Consider the following 25,826-nt stretch of genomic DNA (forward strand, 5'->3'; position numbering starts at 1 on the left):
CTGAGCAAACCAAGGACATTTAGGACAAATGAAACCAGTCTTTGTTCCTAAGCACTAAGATAGACAACACAAGTGTAATGGGCAGTCCCTTGCAGCTGAAAACCACATTCACATGCCCAAAGGTAAATGATCCTATCCCAATAGTGTACAACTATCTCTAACATAATGCCATGCTGAGGCCGCCTTTGTAACTAAGATGGGCCCTATGCCCTGTCCCACTATTGACACTATTTGGCAGTGTCGCTATCTAAGGCTCAGCACCTGAACAAAGTTCTCTTCAACTATGCAGGATGCAGTAAATCTTTGAGTTTGTACTGCCACAGGTGACTTGCAGAACACTTACGTACCATCTTTATGCATTAGTGAAAATATTTTATACAATATTCTACTTTCAATAATATCTTTAATGTAACCCCCCTGCAAACAGCAGCTTCTCTGTTGTTGTATCCCCACCAAAGATATTAATTATCTATATTATTAGAGTCTACCTTTTACACACTACTGATATTTCTTGTTGTCAAGGAGATGGACTGCAAATTTCTTTCCAAGGCAAAAGCTCACACTATCAAAATATTTCAATATTCAAACTAAACTCCTTTATGGCTACATAAATACACCCTACATATGGATATTATTCAAGTCTCTGAACAAGTATCATCTCTCCACCATCAACTCAAGGATATATCTCATAGTTTCTAGGGGTACTCTTTCCTCCTCCTACATTTTTTAGCAAATAAGTCTCTCCCCACTACATATTTTCATTTTTATTTCTCAGCACATAAGAAGTCACAGAGCTATGTTTTCTTGGTAGCCAGGCTTTCAGATCTTCAAAGTGACACAGGTGTCAGATGGAGAAATACAGATGGGTGAATGGACTGTGGCATGCAATTAACTATACAGAGAGAAAATAGAAAATAAGCTGATCTTTAATTTGTTAGAAAAAGGCATTACAAGATTCAGTGGCAGGCAAATGAAATTAGCAATGGTTACCCAAAAACAAGACAGACACAGTTTTAACAGTGAGGTCAATTTACCATTGGACAACATTTCATGTTATGTATAATATAGTCTCCCTCCCTTGAAGTATCTAAATCAAGGCCATGTATCTTTCTAAAACAGGTGGTTCTTGCTCTACCTGAAGCTGGTGGACTAGGCTCCCCAATCACTGGATGGAATAAATCGTGTATCAGACAAGAGTTCCAACTAATAGTCGTAGAATAAATCTACACTGCAAGGAAACGTGATGGTGGCAACAAAAGATCTACCCATTTTAGTTCTAGCTAGCTAGCTGTAAGGGACCAGGGTGTCAGTGACTGGGGTAGGTCATCTGTGTTGTAAGACCACAAGCCAGAAGTCCAGACCCAGGAGTTCAGAGCAAGGAGTCACAAGCCAAGATCAAAACACCAGAGTCAAGTTTAGAAGTCCCAACGAGTCCAGGGGTACAGCACAGTGATTACTTCCAGCTGGGGCCTGGGACAGGATCCCCTTCAACTGGGCTTCAGCTCATTATACAAGCACAGGTAGGAAAAGCAGTAAAAATGAAGGAGGGGGGAGTGGGACAGGCTTCAGAAGGGGCTATCAGACCCAAGACACACTCTCAGGGATCCCTGGTTATAAACCCCATGCTGAGATCAGTGCTACAGGGTCTTCATGGTTATTGTGGCTCCTGCTAGAAAGCTAGAATTAGTGTGGTGACCAAATGCTGAAAACGCACCTAATTTGCTTTCAAAATTCTAGATTTTCTTTCAGAATTCTAGTTCCTTTTCATCTTTTTTTTTTTTTTTTCCATTTTCACTTGTTGGTCCATCTTCACAAGAATAGCAGTTGGATAAGCCCAATGCATAAGATGCAGGGGAAAATACTCCTGAATCCCAGACAGTTTCTTACTCCACCAGCTTCTTAAAGTCTGGGTGTTAGAGCCAAGGGGATTATGCAGGCTGGAAAGCCTTTCTCCTTCTAATGCAGCTGGTAACAGGCCAAATTTAAGAGTGGCTACTTGATGCATGCATCTTATCAGTCAGGTTGATCTAGTCAAATATATTAACTTTTATTATATATTCCGTCTCATACGTTTAAAAAAAGAAACATGAAGGGGTTGAGAACCCTGTTAAACAAACCTTAGCACACATTAAATGCACAATGTGATTATCTGCATGTTAAAGCAGGAAAACTTGTGCCAAGTGTGCTTGGAGTATCTCAAAGTTAAATCACTTCAGCCAAGGATTATCTCCAGCTCCTCATATGCAGTACATGCTATACTAACATGTCTGCTCCACAAAGATAAAACAAGAAATTTGCAATGCACCAGCATCCCAGGATGCACTGCTCCCAGCCCCCCCCCCACCCCAACTGTGGACAATCCATTTATCCTCCAGAACACTACTGCCAAGGGAGTGGTACTGCCCGGGAGCAGGTGGGGCTCTGCCATGCTGGGGCTGCTACAGCTGGGCCCCCTGCACAGCACAGCAACCTCAAGCTGAGAAGGTGCTCATGGGGAAATCAGATTCACTCATGCCTGGGTGAGAAGCAGGCTCCATGCTCCAACCTCCCCTCCCAGCAGGTCCATGCAAGTCCAGCTTCCCCAGTGAGTGCAGAGCTGCAGCCACAGGGAGTGGGGTTGGCAGTGCAGGAGCACAGAGCCACCAGGTAGGGGAGAAGCACACTCCATGCTCCTGTTGTGCTAATCCCTCCTCTCCCCCACCTCAAGTGGCTACAGCTCCACACTTGCAGGGGGAAGCTGCAGTACAGAGCTGCTAGGAGGAGGCCTGGCATGGCATGGCATGGCACGAGTTTGGAGCTCTGGGGTGTCTCTGATGCAGTCTGCTTACTTGGGGCTGATGCCCCAGACATGAGCAAGTCCCCTGTGCAGAACGGCAGCCCCAAGCAACCAGGCAGTGGTGTGACCAGGCAGGAGCTTCAAGAGAACAGTGTTTATGGCTGTTTAGTTGCAGATATCAATAGTGAGAGACAGTGTGTTTCTCAGCTATTTATCTTAACAGTCCTATGTCCCCTGGCACAGGTAAGCCCCCCCTCACCAACTTTTAAGAACTAGAAACAAAACCTAAACATCCTGACTCCTAGCTCCCCCATTCTAAGCCCCACGTCCCTCCCAGAGCAGGGGCAGAACCCAAGCATCCTGGCTCCTAGCCATGCCCCTGCCTCCCAGCCCTCTATTGGCAAGTCAGAGCTGTGGAGGTCAGGGATGGCATTAAGCCTTAACCTGAGACTGGTCAGGGCATGTTCTAACTTCAACATTGCATAATATTCCATAGATTTAGCACCTGTAACAACCCCCAAATGCTCATTTACACTCAAGCTCTTAGCCTTCTTGTAACAGTGGCAGTTAAAAAAAACATAATTTGTACCCACTTTAAGGTCCCTTTAACATCACCAGAGCTCACCAAAGGGTCACAGTATAAATGAGAAACAGATCAGATATCTTTTTCAATAGTATAATAAGAGTGGTGAGACAACTATTTATAACAATCAGCATTGAATTATTTAAGAAATATCTGGCTTGTATTTTAAATCATCATCAAGCTACCAGTCAAGCAGTCATTCTGGCTTTCTTCCATCCTTAAGAACTCTTATTTTGCCATTATTGCTGGTTCAGACTGAACTCAGAGTTAGGATTTCACAAAAAAGAGAATAACGCTTGAAGATAGTTCACTGCATAACAAAGATAGAGGAATCTTTTTTAGCAGTAACTGAGAAATTGCTACAAATCTGAAGTCACAAACTTGCAAATATTGTTCAACGTTACAGTCAGCATTATTCAACAATGCTTTCTTATACCAGTGTAAGAAACACTATGTTCCAGCTTGCAATAGAGGACATATTTTGCAGCTACTGCAGTTACTAGACCAACTCAACATCAAACCTTACACTCTTCAAAACCCAAATGTGACCAACAACAAACCTGAAATATAATATTTTTTATTCCTCTTCTCCCCATAAATAGGAAGCAGCTCTCATGATCAGCACTTCTGTTCCTCCCCAGAGGAGAGATGTTAGCTATAGCCGCACCGCAAACTTACTCTAAGAGGCACTACAGCCCTCAGGCATGATCACTGCTGCAGACTAACTCCCCACCTTGCAGCCATGTAGTTATACTTATGTGGCCATGGGAGGCAGGCTAAGGCTAATTACTATAGCTTGGAAGTGCTAATTAGCTGTCTCTCTGCTTCCCATCCACACCACAGGCATGTTTGAGGGCCCTCCTATGTAACATGGGTAAAAGGGTGTGGTATAGATGTGCCTGCTGAGTCAGGTGTATTCTGTGCTTCTGAAGAACACCATTTGTTGACATTCACTTTTGTAGAAATATAGTGAATAATGTAAGTCACTTAATGTAAGAAGGATAATTTTGGTTTGAAAAATCACCTGTGCAACAGAAGCTGACTGGTGGCTATGGTTGAGAAAGTGGCTGTGAAGAATGCATGCCAGCATGAAACCAGAGATGAGAAACAATCTGGAATCTTTCACAATACACAGTGAGGGAGCGCAACAAATTCAAAGCAAGCAAGCAGGCAGCACAGGCAGTGGCATGAGTGTTTAAGAAAGCTGGTCCTGCCTGGATTAAAGCAAGAAAATGACAAAAAGGAAAGGGATTTGGGGCTGGATAAGAATAAGTTGAAAAGAAATCGTTATTGAAAAGAAAAGAGCTTTCAGTGCAGACTGGTCTCTGTTTGACCTGTTATTTGATCACCTACACAAAATTTTAAATTAAAAGACCTAAATTTGAAAATGTATTTCTTGCAAGGAAACCCCGTTTTCCTTTTTCTGATAACTTTATTTGTTATATAGTGGTACATCATCTTGCCAATGTAGTTTTTGAGCTATAGGCTGTAATACTTTAGAGCTTGGCTGAAACTGCTGCAGGGTTTGCCAATTCAAAAAAAAAAATCATTTTACTTTCTACAGCAAAACAGGACTATGCACTTTTTTCCTATTATTTATTCACAGTGAAAGCTAAAGAAGAATGTGAGAGTTGTCAGAGAATGACAGCAAAATGAAGACATTTCTGGTGGGATTTTTTGTAGAAGTTGACAATTCTGCACCAGTCACAAATCAAAACCATGTAAATTGCTCCAAGGGTAATAGCGTTCACCAGAGGCTTGAATTCATTCAAATAGAACAACAACAAACAATAATACGAGGACCTTATTAGATGCATTAAATGAAGGTTATCTTTCCTAGACTCTGATTACTGTCTCAGCTATCCATTTGCCTCTTAGAATCATAGGGCTTGGAATCCATAAAACTTCCATATTTAAAGAAGTAGTATCTAAGACGAGTGTCACATAAGCCAAAAATCTCCTGGGGGTGTAGGAGGAGCAATGGGGAGCCAGGGGAAATGGGGCCAGAGCAGAGCTGTGTAGAGCAAGGAATGCCATTTTGTGGAAGATTTGGAAATTCTGGAGTTAATCAGAGGCTATCTGCTATTCAGGGTGTGTGCTGTTGGAGAAAAAGGAGTGCACTCTTACTTTGTCCTGCTGACACTTTTCCGCTTTGCATGGAATACATAAAGATTCATTACGCCAGAAAGAGTACATACAAGGCACTCTGGTTTGGGTTTATGACAACCATGGAGGGAGACATAGGTTCCACTACCAGCTCCCAGGACTACTTATGTTTATTCTCAAGCTGCTGTATAAAAGTGGTGGCACAAACTGTGGCTTGAAAGAAAGCAGTGACCCTCTGCCACTTTTTAAAGTAAAGATGTAGGCACCTAACTTCAACAGAGGGATCAGGGTTGCAAATGCCAGGGGGAGGGAGGCACCTCTTGATTGTGCAGTCAAGCAGATTTAGAACACATCCCTGGGCTGCTGGCCAGGTCTAGGGGCTCTTCCAATGGTGTGCTAGCTGTTATGAATCCCAGCTGATGCCCCAACTCTGTCCATGCTCCGTACAGGAGTCTACACTCAGGGCTGTGATTTCTGCTACAGGGGTCACATGGCTCAAAGTCAGGTACTGTGACAAAATACATTCTGGCACATAAATCCTAGTATGAGCCTGGGCCGTCATCCCATTAATAACGTTGTGTGGTAACTCTACTTACTGAGTTATGAGGATGAGCAACAAATGTCTTTATTTCTGCCACATTCCCAGTCACTCTCTTACATCTCACATTCATTCTCTTTAGTAGCCACTTAACCACACAGCTTACCTCCCCAGAAACACTTAACCACACAGCTTACCTCCCCAGAAACAGAAGTGAGCACGAACATGGGGCAGGCGTGGAGCAGGGTTGCACATAGAGCACAAAGGAAAGCTCTGTTTAACAAACCACCTCTTGATCTGACAAACCAAATATGCACCCTGATAGTCCAACATGATTTGTCAGAGAGCAGCTCTTACCTTGGACATGGATCATCAGAACAGAATTCCTCTCTTCAGGACACAGATGGCTCATTATAGCGCATCACGTCCCTTCTCTGTTCTATCCCTACTCCTCCTTTACGTCACAGTCCAAATTTCCAAATGCCCACCTCCACTACACTTGGCCTCTGAGGCCTTTCTGGATGACGCACCAAACCTGAAGAAGACACACAAAAGGAAAGAATATACTTGTGGCAGGGGAGAAACACTGAAGCAACCTGTTTAACTTTGTATGTAAGAGTGTAGGTTAGCTTCACTGATGTAATCCTCTCCTTTTGCACTTCCATGCAGTGCAAAGGCTCTAGAAAGCAGCTCTCTCTCTCCAATCGGGGGTTCTCCAGCAAGAGTGAGCCAGGAGATGGTGTTAGGCTAGTTAGTGCAGCTGATTCCTGTGCCATCTCAATTAGAAGTACGTTGGGAGCTCAAGGGGGCCCAGGCAGATCCAGCTACTCTATGGAAGCTTGGGGCACTGTTATAGCCTGGCATAGTGATGGCAAAACAGTAGGCACTGAGCCAGTCTCAGAACGGGGGAAGTGCAACCACCTTCTAGGTCAGCAGTAGGCAACATTTTTGGCCAGAGTGCCAAAAAACAGCAGTGTCTATCTTGTAAGGTGCCGGAGTGCTGGCATGCCAGAAAAACAAAAATGGGGTGAGGGTGTACATGGCAGGATGCACTACATAGTTGTTGGGAGGTTGGTTTTTTGTTTTTTGGGTTTTTTTTTTTGGGGGGGGGGGGGGTTAGGGGTTTGGTTTTTTTGTTTTTTTTTTACAGTAAATAACAGGTTTTCTAAAAAATCTAAACCTGGTGACAATAAATAAAACCTCATATACTACCTTTGTTCTTGTGTATTCTTTTTATTAAGCATGTTGTGATGAGAGAAAGAAAAAAAAATAGAAAGAAAGAAGATAAGAGGAGAGAGAAAAATAGAAGAGAAAGAAAAAAGTGAAAAGAGATAAAAGAGGAGAGAAAAAGAAGAGAAAGAGAAAAAGGAGAGATAGAAAGAGAAGAGAGAATAATAGGAAAAAGAGAAAGAGGGTGTGTCCCTTGCTGCCCATGTCTCCCACCACTGCCAGCTGGAGCCGCCCCCAGTGCAAGGGTCTGGCCATGGGGCCCAGCCACAGGAGCAGCCACTGCAGACAGTGCTCAGGGCCAAGCTGACCATGAGCCTCCAGCACAGTGGCCCTCCATCCACAGTGCCTGCTCGGGTCCCAGTCTCTCCCACCCACAGATCTTCTTCAGGGGCTAGGCCAGACCTGAGGGCGCAGCCTGGGGACAGGGGATGGGGTCAGCAGAATGCAAACAGCATCCCCGTCTGTGTTCTCTTTACCCTACCCCTGGTGCCTGCTGCAGTGCTGAAACCTGTGGCTGCTCCAGAGAACCCGGTGCAGCAACTTAAAATATATATACATTTTAAACAATGTCCTTGCACGCTTCCTGGCATGCCGAGGAAAAGGTCTCCAGATGCCACTAATTGGTACGCGTGCCAGGAGTTGCCTATCCCTGTTCTACCTGTACTTCTGAGCTGTTTCAGGGATGGAGCACCTGACCTAAGGATGGAACTAATACTTGCAGATATTAAGTTATCTATTCCTCTTCCATCAACAGCTAAGAGAAACTAGACCAATATTCCCAGCTAAAATACAGCACAATGTGATTGTAACCAATCCTGTGTATGACAGCCCTTATTTTTCACAATCCAAACAGCAGGAACTGATTTTTTCATTATTATGATGCAGGAAATTGACTCATTCTATTATAGCAAACACCCTCTTTTTTTCCTAGTCCCATGGGGGTTCACTATGAAGGAGGTGTGCTTTGATGGACCTTGGTGCATCGGACAGTATGCAATCTCCAAAGATTCCAAAGAAAATAAATGGTGCCCCAGCAGGGATACAGCTGAGGAGTTGACTCCCAGATTCCCACTCCCTCACAAGAACAAAAATATCAGATCTTTCCACACTAGGAAGACTAACAAGAACGCCAACTGGAGAGAGTTCGCATAGCATTGTACTCAGGCAATAGATGCAAAATATACTGTGTGCCTCTTCACTGAACCTCTGCTGCACCAAAGAGTGAAATCCTGAAATAAAATGGAAGCTGGACAGTAATACAGAGCACAAGCCAACAGGCACTTAGACAGGCCCCATCAACTTATTTTTAAAAATATATTATTCCTAAAATAAAGAACAACCACCAATAATCACAATAGTGGCATTTTCCTTCTTTTTTTTTAATATAGATTCAGAGCACTTTTTCCTTGGTATTTTCAGTTAGATGATTCTAATAATGGGGATGGTAACATGGCAGTTTGGGAAGGCTAGAATTAACATTTGACAAGTGCAATTCAGTTCACAGTTTAAAATGTCTATGGCATTATAATTCAGTTCTTCTAAGAGGTAAAATATGAAACTCTGCTCATCTGAATTACTAGATAGCGTGAACTGACTAACTGAAGGCATAGTCTTTCGGTTACTTTCAGAAGACCCTAATTCATATACATCTCCAAAGATTTGTGCCAAAGCTTTTTCACTGTGCCAAGGTAATAATACTTCTGACTACACTTAATGTGTACTGAAACACAGGCTCTCTGAATCTCAAGACCCTTTTGTTTTCTGTGCTTTTCTGTGCAGATGGCTTCATACAGCATTCCAAAAGAAATCAAATGTGATTTTATTTATGCAGATGGGGCTGCATATTCGATGCAGTTGCACATAAAAAAAAAAAAATCCAACCATTCATAGTTTCTAACTTCAGAAATAGAACTCTAATCAATAATAATTACATGAAGTCAATATCTTTTGTTTAATTTTTTTAAGTTGCTTTTAAGCGTTGTTGAACACATGCACTCATGCATGAAAAGGAAGCCAATGTTAAATAATTCAAGCAACCTTAATGTAATAGTTCAGTTTACTGCAGTTTAAGTCTCAAGCAGACAAGCTTCCTTAGGTAGGATAAGAGCATGTTTACATATTTTCTTTGTAGAAATTTGCTGTACAACTTCACTTTATGCGAGTGTTTCGTTGCTGCTTCTTTAAAAGAATAAACATACATACTTTAAACAAACTCTGTTATACACAGGTATCATTTTTTTAGATCCCTGATATAGAGACCAGCAGATGTTGGACCCATTTGCTACTGCAGAAAAACTACCAACACTCCAGAACTGTACATGTTTGTCATTTCTGAAGCACAGCATGTAAGTAATCAAATGCCCATATGAACTAAGCAAAAAAAGGATAAAAACAACCTAATGGTATTAAGTCGACTGTACATTCAAGCCACATTCCCTATTTACTATCATCACTGCAGCTAACCAGAATGCAACACAAAACCAAGGCCACTAACTGCCTTCCCTCATCTCAGTTAAGAGTCTACAAAGAGTAATTTCCCCCAAAAACATGGTTTGGGCTATATAAGAGCATTATGCGGCATACTAGGAGATTATAGGCTACTGTCCCACCTCTGCCACTGATTTCTGTAAATATCACAGTGCATTTCACAATGCAGATTACTCATGAATGAAAATGAGAAGTAAATATGTCCATTCAGTGAATATTAATTTTTTTTTGGCACTGAAGCAGGGGCTGGAGTTAAGGCATCCCATCTGGAGAAATGGTCTGATTTATAAAAAAGAGAGATAGCTAGCCTGTTAATCTGAAGTTAGTCAGAAGGCAGGGTATATATGCACATTTATAGACTAGCTAAATAAAATATATAGAGAAAGCACAGGCTTCATCTCACCATCTGTTTCTATGACTATTTAAATGTCTTATGCAAAGTAGAAGAGCTCTTAACAGGAGAGACTGAAGGAGGCTGATACCCGAATGCCCTACACCCTAATGGTTAGGACATCCATGGAGTCGAAGGAGAGTCAGAGAACTTGGTTCAAATACAAGCAATCAGGCAGAAAATGGATTAAAATCAATGTTTCCTACCTTACAGGTGCTGCCCTAACCAGCAAGATAAAAGGTATCCTGGTAGGGAAGCTCCGCCAGTTATTTCTGCTGGAGATATTCCACTTTCAGCAACAAACTTAAATGGTCATTAAGAAAGCAAGAATGATCCTTTAGCCTACTGGTCAGGACACTTTCTTCGGAGGGAGGCTCACAGTATCTGTTTGAAGTTGAACAGAGTTGGGAGAATCCCCAGACTATGCTACAGACTGGCATTTATGGCACCATCCTAGGATATGAGAGATAAGGATTCAAATCTCTTCAGAGAAATCTCCTCAGATTTCTAAAAGAAAATAATTTCAGTGTTTTTGGTTTAGTAGCAACATCAAAAAAAAAAAAAAAAGTAAAATCCAATTCAGCCATCAAACTGGAAGATCAATTTAATAATCCCTATGCATGAAGTCTTCATGGACCCATAGTTGCAGTAACCTCCCCCATTTTTTAAATGTTTTTCTTTACAAATAAGAAAAAAGGTTCCACAAGATCACTTCCCAGGCAGAGCTGGGAATAGAGACACAAGTCTAATGTAATGGAGTCAAATCTCATTTACTCCACCGCATCACTTCTCAGGATATACCAAATTTAGGTACCTATCTAGTCTGTCTGCTGCTGGGTCCCATACTCCTGTGTGGGTTCCATAGTCCCAAGAAGAGAAGTCAGGAATCCAGATGTCCCCCACTCCATGACCACCTCACTAGCCATTGCGTAATTCACATCACATCTCTCTTGAGGTGTTGATAAAGAATTACAACCCACCTCTGTTACCAGCTATACATTTCATTCAAGTTCTAGGGGTCTCTGCTTCAGACCTTTAGTTCCACAGTTCAAAATCTACATAACATCCGTGTGGGTAAAGACAGTACAGGTACATGGAATTAGAGACCATCAAAACACACACACACACACACACACACACACACAAGGAAGCAGAATTAAGGTGGCTTTATAAAAGAGCTTGGTGTATCTCAGTTTTAGTTTTCACATGAGAGGCACATGACTGTGCACTAATTAGAAGAATCAGTAGAGAGGTTTAGTAACACATGGGCCACATAGACTGAACTATACCTAAAGGAAATCCCTCCTGTTCAATCACAGCAGCATCCTGTTGTATTTGGGAAGTGCAAGATGTCTGGGAGGCACACACGCCCTATAGATTACCTGGGAGGCTTCATTCACTAGGGTCTTTATGCAAAAGCCTGCAGCCACCCCTGGATTTGTGCAATAATTTAAACTGAAATGGTACAGCACTTCAGCTGCTTACCCTATTATTCTAAGATATATTAGTTAACCAGGGTTGCAGATCAGCAATTTTATTTTCAGTTAAAGTTGTAAAAAAATGAATAATTAAAACAATTAAATAAATCTGCTATGATTAATTTAAAAAAACAAAAACTCTCTTAATGGGTATAGAATTGATAGATATCTGTTACATAATTAAACACAGAGCCAAGAATACAAAGCAACTTTGTTGCACAAGGAAATCATGTTAGCTTAAAATAAGCACTTTGAAAATTACACTGAAGTGCTGATCCTGTTACATGACAAATTTTTCCTTTGATAATTTTCTGGAGCCTTGACAAGGGATGAAAGAATACTTTCCCTCCATCACAAACACACTGTAACACCTTTTGTCTAATCTTTAATAAGATAATTGTTAAAGGTATAACTCTAGATATTTTGAAAGCTACAAATAAGCAAACTTTTTTTTGATACTGAGAGCCATATAAAATCAACAATATATTGTACTGAGATGTGCATGTGTGTGTGTGTGCATGAATAAAAGCATGAGTATGCAAATGTGCTCTGCCTTGGGTGTGGAGGGGTGGGGGGCCTGGTTTACATCTCAGATCTCTTTCAAATATGTGGGCATTGCACAATAGTGTCACTGAGTGGGGGTGACCAGGGCAGCAGCCCCAGGCACCACTTTTGGTGGAAAGTGCAAACACAGTCATGACTGTACCAGCAACTGATTGCACCACTAGTGATTGGCACTGCAGTAGCTGATGTTGCCCCTGGCATTGTGAGGCCACCCCAGGAGTGGAGCTGCCCCGCAACACCTCTGGCATCGCGTTCTTTCATCGTGTCAAAGACGTTCCACTAACGACAGGTTCTACTATTTAACTGCCAACATATACAAGTGCATTTATTTGAATTTTCTCTGCAAAGGGAAACATCTCCCCTGCTATGTTCCATCATCTTACAGACAGGATACAAAAATTGGAATTAATCACATTTTACAGCGTGATGAGTACAGGTGTTCCCTCATCCTCCTTTATACCTAATTCCTCCAGGGCCCTAAATGAGATTTCTCCTCACCTTCTCCCCCCAGTCCTTTGGTCTAGCAAAACAGACTTTCCTTACAGGCCTGATGGACTCTAATTGTCTTTTGTGGCAACACACACAGAGCACAGTTCTCTCTTCCTCAAACACTGATTTTGTTATTAAAAGTAACCATGGTAACGCGCAGGTAGCACTAGAGGGAGTTGATCTGTGGAGCTACCACCCAAGGAAACAGAAAGAGTGAGAGAGAGTCAAGAGAAAGAAGATGAAATTAGCAGGGCTCCGTGCTTGGCAGAGAAGGTGGGGGAAACACCTGCCTGGCATCTCAGCAAACAGCACAAGAAGTTTACTCCTCAGTTGCATCTGAAATGCTGAGTGGAGGGCTGGATGTATGCCCTCCCCACCTCCCATGAATAATGCTGCTAGTATCAGGAAAAAGAGGCTATGTGTCAAGCTCCTCTCCATTCTTGCAGCTCCAACTAACAAGCAAATTCTGGGAAAAAGCCACACTCAGCAAGGACTAAGGTGGCCTTACCATAGAGTGGGATTCCCCAGGACATGGAGGACTGAAAATGCAGTAGGAAATGTATGTGTGTGAGATCATACACAACAAGTAAAGTACATAAGCTACAATACGTATATAGCCATACCTGAGTATCCTTGAATACTACCTTGAGTTCATAATTCTTCAAAATCCAAGAATGCCTGTATAAATGTTCCAAGGCTAAATGAACAGCAGGTAATACTCCTGCCGTTAGGTTTCTGTGATCAGCTGAGTAACTGACAGGTAAAAGCCCAAGAATAGAAAGACGAGTACGATCCCATTCTTCAGAGCATCTGATTACTAGCAGCACATAAATAGCCAGAATGTCCATTCTCCACTTCCAGAAAAGCATCTTTCTTTGTGTTTCTCTCTGTTTTTCTGCCTCCCCTTGGAGCCCTCATCACTAAAGAGAACAGGCCTCAGCTTCTCTTGCTGCCTGACATTTTGTGGCTTTCTTTAGCCTTGGTCAGCTGTGTCCCTCTAAGAAAGGAGCTAATTGTTATTAAGGGATAAAGAGCTCTCCACGGCTGGCTTTTCCAATTTGGACAGTAATCCTGCTCACAGCAGTGCTGTGAATCAATACTTCACAAGAATAATCTCTAGGCAAATTGCTCTGCCAAGTCTAATTTTAAATGTGTCATTTTAGACATTTCTGTAGCAGAAATAAGCATCCATAGTTGACAAATCTATAAACAAACTAGTACAATCATTCTTTTAAAAAGCAATATCCTATCAGTTGATCAAAATGCTAGTATATTGAAATCTCATTTTCAGTACCTCAGTACACTATCAGGTATGCACTATTGCTTCAGCTTATTTTATTATGTATACATTAGCTATCAGTCATGGTTTCAATTTACGTCACGAAACCCAGAGAACATGCAGTATTCCATACTGATAATATCTCATGTGCCTCAAGAAAGGAAAAAATGCTCTGACAGTTGCACATCTTAGACCTGGTTTTACTTTTCCTGAATACCCAAAGCTTTGTTAATCATGTAAGTTTTTAGCACACAGCAAATGCAGGTCACCCTTAAATTTTGACAGGTGATTGGGCTACTATCTAAATAGTTTTACCTTCGCATCAGCAATACTTGCCCAGAATCAACTATAGTAATTATAGATATGTTTAGATAGCTCTGCAAATATGGAGGTAAGCTTGATTATTTATCTAAAAAAAAAATGTGTGCTGTTAGGGTAACCACTATAGAAAGGAAAGGCAAATGTTTTCCCAACCTGAGAAAATTGGAGATTGTCATATTTTCCTAATGAAATTGAAATGAAAAATCAAATCTCAAAAATTTTCCTGACCCAAAAATAAAAATAAAAGTTTTAAATAAAAAGTTTTATGTTAACAATTTAAAACATTTAAACAATTTTTACTATAATTAGATTAAAAATTTCAAACCAAAAAGTCAAGAACAAGAACACTGGAATTTCCTTATTTAAAAAAGCATCAAAACAAAACATTTTTATAATGTCAAAGCTTTTTCAAAATATGGTCAAGTAAAAAACGTTATTAAAATTCTCCTTTTTCACCAAAAAAAAATCATTTTGACGCATCAGCATTTTTCATGGGGGTTGGGGGGGTTCCCCAATCATTTATAATAATGAACTTCCCAGCCTTATAGAGTTACGTTCTATACGTTTTGTAACACGATGCACAAACCATAAATGATGATGATAATAAAATAATGTTGCGACTTCTAACATTGCAAATGGAAGTAATAAAGTATTATAGCCTTGATGAAAGGGATGATGCATAGTTGCACTGTCCCTGGAGAGGAGACGGAGAAGAAAATGTGCCTTAGTCTATTGCTAATACTGACCAGTAGCATATTACATTTTCCAGACCCTTGCACCAAAACATTCTGCTGACCACTGCAGGGAAGACCAAAGTCCACCTATACCCCTACTCTGCCCCTGCCATTTCCAGGCTCAAATAAGGAGAGCACCTGGTTTGCAGCCTCCGCTCTCCCCCACCAACCTTTGCCCAAAGCCACAATGCAGCAAGGCTATACAGGAGAGTCTGTGTGGGGGATAAGTGATTTATTCCCCTTTATGTGTCTGCAGGCCTACACATGGTTGGGCCCAAATCCAACATAAGATGATCAAATTCCCATGACTGAGCAATGTAGAACATTAGCTAGTCAGAATACCAAAGAGCATGCTGTGATGGAACAATTCTGTACCAGCAGGGAACAGATATAATGACCCGAGAGGTATTTTCCATCTCTCATTTCTATGGTTTAGGAAAAATCAACCTTAAGATTAGATTCATCATTGAAGAGTGAGCCAAAGCAAGGTTAAGGCCTAAACCCTGCTTAAGGCCTCTTTTGAAGGGTGACATGGGATTAAACAGGACACATGCCATGTGGAACCTTCTTTACCAGGGTCAGTATCCAGTTTTCCAACACTACATCTTCAAAAATCATGTGATCAGCTTTAAAAATTATGTGCAGGGGAAACTGTATCCCAGTGGCACTGAAGTCCATTTTCTGCAGTAAAGGGCTGAGATTTGTATGCGGGTAGGTCTTTCAGCATGAATGCTGCATGCATGGTCTCATGCAATGGATACACAAGTGGACTTTCAATAAGACTTCCTCTGTTCTCTACCCATTCTAGCCTCAAGTCTCTTCAGCTATGCCACATTTAACTGTGACCAGTAAAGTGATGAACAAGATCATGTATTACATGTCCTCTCATAAACATTTTGCCACATAATGAGAAAATATTTCTGTTTCAGACACATAGGATTCCTCCTGTCAACATTCAGGAAAGTGCATGTCACAATATATCCCCACAAATCTTTACTTTTCTGAATTAACTAGCCACAGAGGTAGATGATCTCACAGATTTTTCTCTCAAAAGCAGAACATGCTTTATCACAGGTTTGACACCTGTAAAGCATAGACAGTACCTCCATCATAACAAACCCTGTTTGTAACAATTCCCCACTTTTAACAATCCCAACAGCAGGGACCAATTTTACATTATGATGCAGTAAACTGACTAATACTACTATAGCGAACACCCTCTTTTAATGAACATTTCTCCCAGTCTCCTGAGAGTTTGTTATAATGGGGCTATAATGTGTTTCACATATATTACACCTAAGTAACAACTTTAAAAAGAATATTTTCAACTGATTTTGCTAATGACTTTTGCATTAAGGCACTACATAATAACAGCCAACATTGACATCCCAATCTGATAAATCCATTTACTATACCTCCTTCCCAAATCTACTTTTTAATTCTGAAATTAAATTTTCATAACTTTTATAATTATGAAAACTATCAAATCAGCTTCAATTTGAAATTGGGTAGGCTGTTCAACTTTAGGCCTGCTGTTCTCCAACACTATTTCACAAATACACTATTGATTTTTCTTTAGGATAGCAATAATCACTTTTTTCTGGATCTAATTTCCAGCTTTGGGTCCAAGTGAGAACAATGTTAGTCTTCTTTTAGTGATGTTATACACACAAATACTCAACTTCTACCACAGTGTATAACAGAGTAGGCTTTAGGGAAGGGATAAGGTGTGGTGGAAAGACCTTCCCTGCAAATTTATGTAATACATATGGGAAGTATATTGTCTGTGCTGTAGTATATTTCCACTGTGCTTATAACATTTCAAATTGAGTTTTGGACCCTCTAATCTGTATTTATGAGATACAAATCATTTTAAGTGTTATTAGCTCATGTGAAAGGTTGACTACATATTTAAACCGTGTTAAAGGTTGACTATATATACTTAAACTGTGTGCTTTGTCCTGCCTCCCACACAATAATTTCTCCCCTCCTGAGTGCAGTTCATTAACATTTACAGGGATGTTCCCAATCCAGACTGAAATGTTAGCTCCAGACTGAAATGTTAGATTATCATTTGCTACTTTTCTCCTGAGCAGCTCTGATTTCCCCTTTTTTTTCACTGATCAGTTTAATCACAGTGCAGCAGCCTTGCATGTCATCAGAATCCCTTACAATCTTTTGGAATTTAATATAATTTAGGTTAGAGGATAAATTCTTTTCCCACATCCAGGCTCATCCCCCTCCCAAGCCAAGAGAGGATGCAATACTGAGAGTGAGCCACTCCTGGACAACTCTTCTGTGTGTCTTTCAGCTTTTCAGTAGTCAGCTGTTAACCGAAAACAGCTGACAGCTGACACAGCACTTCTAAGCATTTACTTCCCTCGCAGCTACCCAGAGCAATTGAACCTGATTGTAGGCCAGAAAGCATAACAGAAGAATCTGTTTTTGCCCCAAATGCAGCTTCTCTCTTCTTCTAGCCTGGCGGGAGAAGTGTCCCTCCTGCAGGGCAGAGCTCAGATTCATATCCGCCCTGCTGAGTAGGAGGCTCGGTGAAGGAAGCTGATATTACCACTGTGTATAGCACTAATGAGACCATTCCTGAAAGCTTGTCTAATATCACTCTGAAGTATACAGCTGGTCCAATAAAAGATATCACCAAAAAACAAAAAAATCTTAGTGCCTCTCATATTTTCTGGACAATCATGGCTATACTCCAGTCCTACCAATCCTGAAGTACTTTATCCAGTTATGGTGTCAGCACTTTGAAAAGAATGGTGAAGAACTGGAATGGATTCAGCAGACAGCTACAAAAATGATCTGAGGTCTGAAAAAACCACTATACAGGGAAAGGTTAATTTATCCAAGACTGTGGTTTTCAACCTATTTAGACTCAAGGCACTCCTCATTAAACTAAAGGCACCCCTTGGAAAACGTCAGCTCTTAGCTTTCATTCATTTTTCACTACAGAAAAATAACAAGAGGAATTCTTCTGTTGCAAAGAACACAGAAAGACCCAGCAGGTCAGAATGTTTTTGAAACTATGAATTCCTACTTGAAATCTCTAGATACATCTTGTAACCCAAAGTGTTTATACCCCTAACAGAGCTAATATTGCATGGCACCCTCTCCACATTCAGCTCTCTTAAAAGAGGATCTACAGCACCCGTGACTGAAAAATCACTGACCTAAGAGAAGGCTAAGAGGGGACCTGATTATGCCCTACAACCTCTTATCTGGGAAGAAATTTCTGTTAAAAGTAGACACTCTAATTCAACACTCAACAAAAACATTGGCCTGTGTAAAACCACCCCCCTTGAGCTAAACTACCAGTAACTTTACCAGTACATGTTTGCACAGTGCCTGAAACACTCCCATCCTAGTCCATGATAGGGCTCCGAGCTCATGAAATAATATAAATATAAATAAATAATAACAACAACTTACTGCTGTACACATATTGGTCAGGGATCCCACCACTGCAGCTTCTGACCCACAAAACTGCGCAAGCAAAATGTGGTAGCATGGATCCGGCCTGAAGAACAGGGCTAAAAGGACACAATAGAGTTTTATAACTCTAATTTTATCCACTTCACCAAAAAACAGCTTTTTTGCCATGGTCAAAAATGCCCCTTGTATAGGCTAGGGAACTGACTGATATGTTATACCTATTAATATCTAAAATGTACATTAATTTATGCGTAAATTATGAATTCCCTGCATCCTTTATATTCTGGGGGTAGAATGATGTGCAACAGTTTCAAATGCATTTTTAGTTGCAAGACTTTACACCTTATTCTAAAAGATATTAATTTATTAATTTCAGCCAAGCAATTTAAAAGTTTAAGGTAAGAAACAAAGAGTGCATTCATTCTCAATTATAAGTGACATTTCTGGGCCTTATTCTCATAGTGTCATTTCTTATTTGAAATAAGTGGCTGACTCTTAAAAGTGCTGAGCACCCAGCAGCTTCTACTGATGTCAGGAAGAACTGCAGATCACTCAGAATTTTGAAAAACAGACCACTGATTTAACAGTCTAACTATAGGCTCTATTTTGAAAATATGAAAGGATAAATATGCACTACATATGATGTTCCCATCACAATTTGTGTGGCAATTACTCAGTAAAGAAAAAGCAGTGACTAAACTAGAAATGTGGACTTGTACACGGTGCAGAATGCAGATTATCGTATCTCCCACAACAGCTTGCTTGTGTATTGCTTCTGAAAGAACAGTCACTACTCTGCATGTTTTAGTATACTGCATAGCCCTCCCTCCCACCCCCAAATTCTCTTATTTCCTGCCTGATACCCCAAGTAGAGCAGTAAACTATCACATCTGAGTTATAGAATGGGGACAGAGTGGAATGATGGCTAAAGCCCAGGGCTGGGTGGGTGTCAGGCACTTTCAATATGGTTTCTTGATGCACCATTGACTTGCCATGTGAATTTGAGTAAGTTCTTAACCTGCCTGGGTCAGATTGTTCACCACCCCAGTATGAAATAATTATCTAGTAGAGGGAAAGGGAAGGAAAGAGAGGAGAACTGGGCCTCCTGCCTCCATTGTCCTTCTACAAAATAGATATTTATACTTTCCCAAATACAACAAGGTGAGATGGGGCTGAAATCACTAGTGATAGTAAAGTACTTTAAGATCTCATGATGAAAAGCTCTACAGAAGTGGAAAGTATGAATGCTCTGTAAATGTTTGCAGATATTTAATATATTGCCCAATGGTAACGCTTGAAGTGCATGGCAGTAAAAATATCTGAAATTAATAAGGTCTGAAAAATAAGAATGAGTGAAATGTTGTGGTGTTTGAGTTTTAAACTTTCAAAGTGTCACATTTCATATTGAGTAGAATTTATAAAGAAAAATATCAAGTCAGTGTCTGGTTACTAAGCAAACACAAATTGTCTTCTAGGGCAGGTACAGTAAACAATGGAAAGGAAGCTAATTAACATCCCAAAGGGGAGTTCTTACAACATTTCCCTAAGGGTGTGGGATGAAAAATGTTTACAAAGATGCCTATTCTGTGTGTGCTCCATCAAAGAAATTTTGTAGATCACAGAAGCTGTAGAGGAGACTGAAAACAAGAGTGTCTGATGGACACCAGGATTACAGCAAGAAATGACTTTGGAGAAAACAGAAGGGCAAAACCAATCTCCTCTTGTTAAGGACACTACAGGGGTTACCAATTTATGAAGGAAATGGTACAATAATAAGTAGGGCTATGACAGCAAAAGAGGCTGCAGGACGATGATGAATTGGGCTCACAGTGTTTAGTGTTTAATCCAAACCCAGGAAAAAAACAGGTACTGCCCCAGCGGTGATTCTGTTAATTAATAAGAATCAACAGGGCTCCACAAAAAAAGGTCTAAAGCAAACCTGATGCCATTGTCTGACAAATTTACAAGTCTAATTATTAAAACTAATTGTGTTGACATAACTTCTATAAAACATTTGACAATACCACATGGAATTGTGATTGAAAAACTAGCACTATTCAATACCAATATGGCACATATAATACAAATGTAAGGTGGTAACTGGTAATAAAGGTTATTATTCAGAAACAGATTTCAAGAGGGTTTTCAGTGGCGTTCTGAATCTCACCCCAAAACTATTCAACAGTTTCATCAATTATCTCAAAGAAAATATAAAATCACTGCTGATAAAATTTGCAGCTGATATAAAGATTGGCAGAGTATAAAAAAAGATGAAGATATATTATTAACATCAAGGGATACAGAACACGTAAAGCCTGCATAATCAACCTGTGTTTTAATACTTTTAAGTTCTAGATCATTCATATAGGATCAAAGAATGTAGGCTGTACATAATTGACAGTAATATTGTATTCTGGAAAGCAGAGATTCTGAAAAAGCTTAGGTAACCATGAAAGATTACAAAGTGACTGTGACCTTCCAATATAATGTCTGGCAAAATGGCCCAATATACTTGGATGTATTAACAAAGAAATATAAAAAAGATCAAAGCAGGTGTTATGATCTCTGTACATAGCACTAGGGCAATGGTTCTCAACCTTTTTAGACTCAGAAAATGCCAGCTCTTGGTGTTAGTTTGTTTTTATTTGTTTGCATTACAGAAAAATAATAGAGTAATTCTGCTGCTACAAAGACCTCAGAAAGACCACAACAGGTCTGAGTGCTTTTGATACTATGTATTCCTATTTGAAATCCCCAGGTTTATCTTGTGAATTGCGTATGTTTGCTTAACAGTGCTAATATTGCATGACACTCCGCAGCACCCTAGACAAGATCTCCAGGCACCCCAAGGGGCCACTGCATCCTGGTTGTGTACTGGTGACTGCTCAGCTGGAATTTGCATCTACTTCTCATGGCCACACTGTTAAACCTATGATGAAAAATTGGAGAGGCTTAGGAAAGAGCCACACATGATCGGACGCTGGAAAATCTTTCTTACTCCAAGATACTAAAGCAGCTCACACTATTTAGCTTAGCAAACCCAGTGTTAACAGGAATGGTCTGTAAATCTCTATATTGGAAGAATGTTTCTGATCTAAAAGACTCTCTAATCCACTGCAAGGAACTGCAACCCCCAGGAAGGTCATACAAATGTGTCCAAAAGTGCTGGCCAACTTCCCATTTCTATATTACTATGTGGCAAAAGGATCCCAGTTACAGTATATCCCAGCTAGATATGAAAGAGGCCAAGAGAGACTTGGAAAAGCTGAGATTCTCTGATCTAGCAGAAGAAGTTATTATGAAATCCAGTGGCCGGAAGTCCAAAACAGCAAAATTCAAAATGGAAATAAGATTTGCATCTTATGGTTTAACACAAAACCATAGAGCCATGAGGAGAAAATGAAAACTTAACAAACTATATAGAAAACCCTCTACCACTTGGAATATTTAAACTTAAATTATAATTTAAAAAAATACAGTCTAAATCATATTTGGGATAAAGCAGGAATCCTGGTGTGTAATTTATGGGCTGGGTTTCATAGAGTCTTACTACATAATCCTAATAGACCCTTCAGACCTTAAAAATATATACATTAGCTGAGAAAGATAAATGTGTGTCTTTTCAGGAAAATCCAAATTTTTTGGAGCTAGCCCTGAGCCATGGACTGCTCCTCTATAAAAACAGTCAAGCCGTCATCTGGAATTTCATCAACCCAGAAGCGCCCCTGACAATGTAAACAGTGTATATAAATTAATCTGCACATAAGAATTTTCCTTTAAATGTTGATGGAATTAATTTCTATCACTTAAAAACACTTCCTTCCCAAATGCTATCAATGAAACCTACCACAGCTGAAAACTTAAAAATGCCCTAAAAATGCTAATATTACAAAAGCCAGCATCCATCCCGAATTTGGGGCTCAGGATTAGTGTCTATCAGGTCACAAGAAAGCAGAATGCAGTCTCAGGTGGTCTAGGTCTTCTTTCCTCTTTGCCTATTCATAGCAAAACTATGAAAGCATACTGCAGTCACCTGAATTTAAAACCCTGGATGTAAAGTAAATGTATTCTATACAAAGTTATAGAAATTACAAGCATTAATTTAACAGCACTATTTAAGTTGCTAGAATAGCATCTGAATATATAAGTAAGCATATATAACTACAAACTAAACTAATCCAACGTGAATTAATTTAGATAATTACATTTCATGAGCTTTTTTATATAATTATGACATCATGTAAAATGGACAACATCCTTACACAACAAGTTGCACCTTAAAAGGGTTTTCTGGAAAGGTTTTGGAGAAACCTTTATTTAAAAAACCTGCTCAAGATTCCAAATCACTATTATATGTGCACTCAAGTGTCATAAATATATTCATACTGTGTGTCACAAAATACTCAGAAATCACAATCTTTCATTTACTCTCCAGCCCTGATCTCAAGGCTCCATGTTTCCCTTTAAGAGCTGATGATGTCACGAATCTCTATAATTTACTGAAAGAGAAGCACACTCCCTGGTCAGTGATTATATAATGAGAATGAAGGACTCCCAGTCTAACCAGCTGACAGTATACTTCTTGGCAGTCTCAGAAGATAGCTCAAGATCTGAATGGGCATTATGAATGAACTATTCCTCCATTTGTATTCCGTGTACAGCAAAAGACAATGGTAAAGCGCTTTAAAGAAGTTTGTCCTGCCTTTACTTTCTGGCTCTATCCATCTGGCATCAATGGGTCTTCAAAATAGGAATTGGGCATCTAAATCCCGTTTTGGATCTGGGCCTAACTTGTTTGTTACCACAAAGCATGCAATAGTGATCAAAATATGCTGTGCATTTTCTAAACACAATTATGCTAATACAATAAACATGTTATTAAGATAGTCTAAAACTCACTTTGGCCTATTTACAAAGCATATCTATATGTCAGCATATCACAGAGAGGAAAGATATTTCTTCGTTCTAATTAATTCTGCAGATGATAACCTCATTCTGTCACCATTAGTTCAAAGACATTCAAAAGTATGTGTTGAAACAAGCACATTTACTCTCCCAATCAAACCCTGCCTTTCATATATACAGTGTAGAGGTCATAGGATGGCATATGAACTCTCATACATATTAAGATGAATTAACACATTAGGAGCATCCAGAACTAGCTGATATCCAGTGTCTCCCGAGATCACCCTTACTGTCAGAATTCAAAGCTACAAAGCATGTTTATAACAGGACCCTGGGTCTTGATTTTTCTGGAGTACAGAACAGTAAAAATATTCCTATTCAAAGCCTGTTAACTCAGCCACTAAGAAATGGAGATTTTTTTCCCCCTAAATATTTCAGTGCTTGCTTTTGGTTCAGGCAGTACATTTTGTGTTAATAAACAACAGGCATATATTTAAATCTCAAAAGTGTTTTTAAATGAAGTGCAGCATTTTATAAATGTTAGTTGCTGTGTGCAGAAAGGAAATCTTGTCGATATTTGCCTACTTCCTTTGGGTATTTTGTTATTATGATAATCCTAGCTTCAAGAGAAATCAGCTGAAATAGAATACTGCAGCAAAGACTGAATTAAGGAAACTGTATTTTCTAGCAAATACTGCGCTTTTGCTATCAAAGCCAGTGTTGTCATTCAGAAAATTCCCCATAATCCTTTTCATTATCATTTCATAATTCATTGGTATTCCTTTTCTTTGGGAAACTAATGACTACCATATGCTGATGAGGTCTACGCTCCCTTTCAATATACTGGATGCATTAACACAAAAAATGCTACTGGGGCACGTCTTTTTATTATTCACAGATCTTCAGTGATATTAGCCTTCCTTGCATTTTGCTTTGCTAAAAAAGAGCTATGCTAAACACAAAAAAAGACAGTTTGTTGCAAATGAAAAGCAGCAGCTCTAAAACAAAAGGCTCCCTAAATAATTTTTGGATCCAAACATCCTGTGCTCGCTTGATCTCAATTGATTTCTGTCAGATTGTGGGGACCAGAGTGCAGGAAGGCAGGGGCTTTCTCAAGACAAATTACAGAAGGGAAGATTTTCAGTAGCCCTTCACTTTACCAGGGTTGTCTTGGAAATGCATGGCAGGCAGTAGCATAACACAAGAAGTGACTGCCATCTTCAGGAAAGGTTCAATACTGAGGCAGCAGTTATTTGCTGCAAACACATGCTTATGGAAGTTGTTGTTGCATCCAAAACCAAACCACATTTAGGGGCAATAGCCCCCTTCCCCCTCCCCTTCTCTTCCAAGCCCTCACATCCGTGTTATAGAGGTGAAGAGAATGAAAAATTCCTCCAGTGAAATCTGACAGCGTTCCCTGCTCTGTGCCCTCCCACAACCCCAAACACGCAGGTCGGGAACACAGGATGCCACAGGACTGGTTTGTGCGGCATCTGCCCAAACAGGCAGAAGCTGCAAATTTAACTCTTTGTGACACCAGCTTGGCTTTCCCCATCCTGCTGGCCTGGCTTCCGATGCCCCCTGACCGGTGCCTGCATTCCTTAACTGGCCTGTGCCTATGTGTGTGTGCACGCATGTCAGTGTCTCAGCGTGTGTGTATGTGCATGTGTCAATGTCTCAGTGTGTGCATGTGTGTGTGCATGTGCGCATCAGTGTCCCAGTGTGTGCATGCGTGTCTCAGTGTGTATGCACACGTGTCAGTCTCAGTGTGTGTGTGCGTGCGCATGTCAGTGGCTCAGTGTGTGTGTGCGTGCACATGTTAGTGTCTCAGTGCATATGTATGTATGTGCGTGCGTGTGTCAGTGTCCCTGTGTGTCTGTGTGTGCGCATCAGAATGTCTCTACGTGTGTATGTGCATGCATGTCAGTGCCTCAGTGTGCATGTGTGCGTCAGAGTGTCTCAGTGTGTCTGCATGTGTCAGTGTGTGCATGCACACATGTCAGAGTATCTGTGTGTGTGTCTGCATGCACACGTGTCAGAGTATCTGTGTGTATGTGTGTGTGCGCGTGTCAGTGCGTGTACGTGCTCGCGGCACACGCAGCTGCTACGACTCCCTCCTGGCCGGATCCCCTGGAAGCGGGCGGGGAGGGCAGGGCCCGGGGGCGCAGCGCGGGAAGGGGGCTGCATCTGTTGCTGAATAAACACAGCCTCCGCGCCGGGGGGTCGCAGCCAGCAGCCCCTCCTCTGGCCCCGCCGCCGACCGGCCAACCGGCCCCTACCTCGGTGTCGTAGAGGCGCAGGTCGAGGAAGTAGGGGTGGAGCAGGGACTCGTTGCGGATCTGGTCCATGGCCAGCTGCACGGCGGGCAGCACGCCGCGCCCGATCTTGCTCTTCTGGTCCTCCTCGGCCGGGCTGAGCGGCATCAAGCCCATGATGGAGATCGGCGCGGTAGCGGCGGCGGCGTCGGCCGGCAGCCCCCCGGCCGCCCCGCGCGGGCT

General features: G+C 40.9%; 1 protein-coding gene across 1 annotated transcript in view; it reads right to left on the minus strand.

Annotated features, from left to right (window-relative positions):
- The window catches only part of GABBR2 (gamma-aminobutyric acid type B receptor subunit 2), a 984,392-nt gene extending 958,617 nt beyond the window's left edge, over positions 1 to 25,775 (minus strand). Inside the window, 1 exon segment of the mRNA XM_006021507.2 lies at positions 25,608 to 25,775. Within this exon segment, the coding sequence (XP_006021569.1) occupies positions 25,608 to 25,760 (153 nt within the window). The 5' untranslated portion in view covers positions 25,761 to 25,775.
- Positions 25,776 to 25,826: the final 51 nt, after the last annotated feature.

This window comes from Alligator sinensis, unplaced genomic scaffold (genome assembly GCF_000455745.1).
Source record: "Alligator sinensis unplaced genomic scaffold, ASM45574v1 scaffold386_1, whole genome shotgun sequence".
In the NCBI taxonomy this organism is placed as follows: Eukaryota; Metazoa; Chordata; order Crocodylia; family Alligatoridae; genus Alligator; species Alligator sinensis.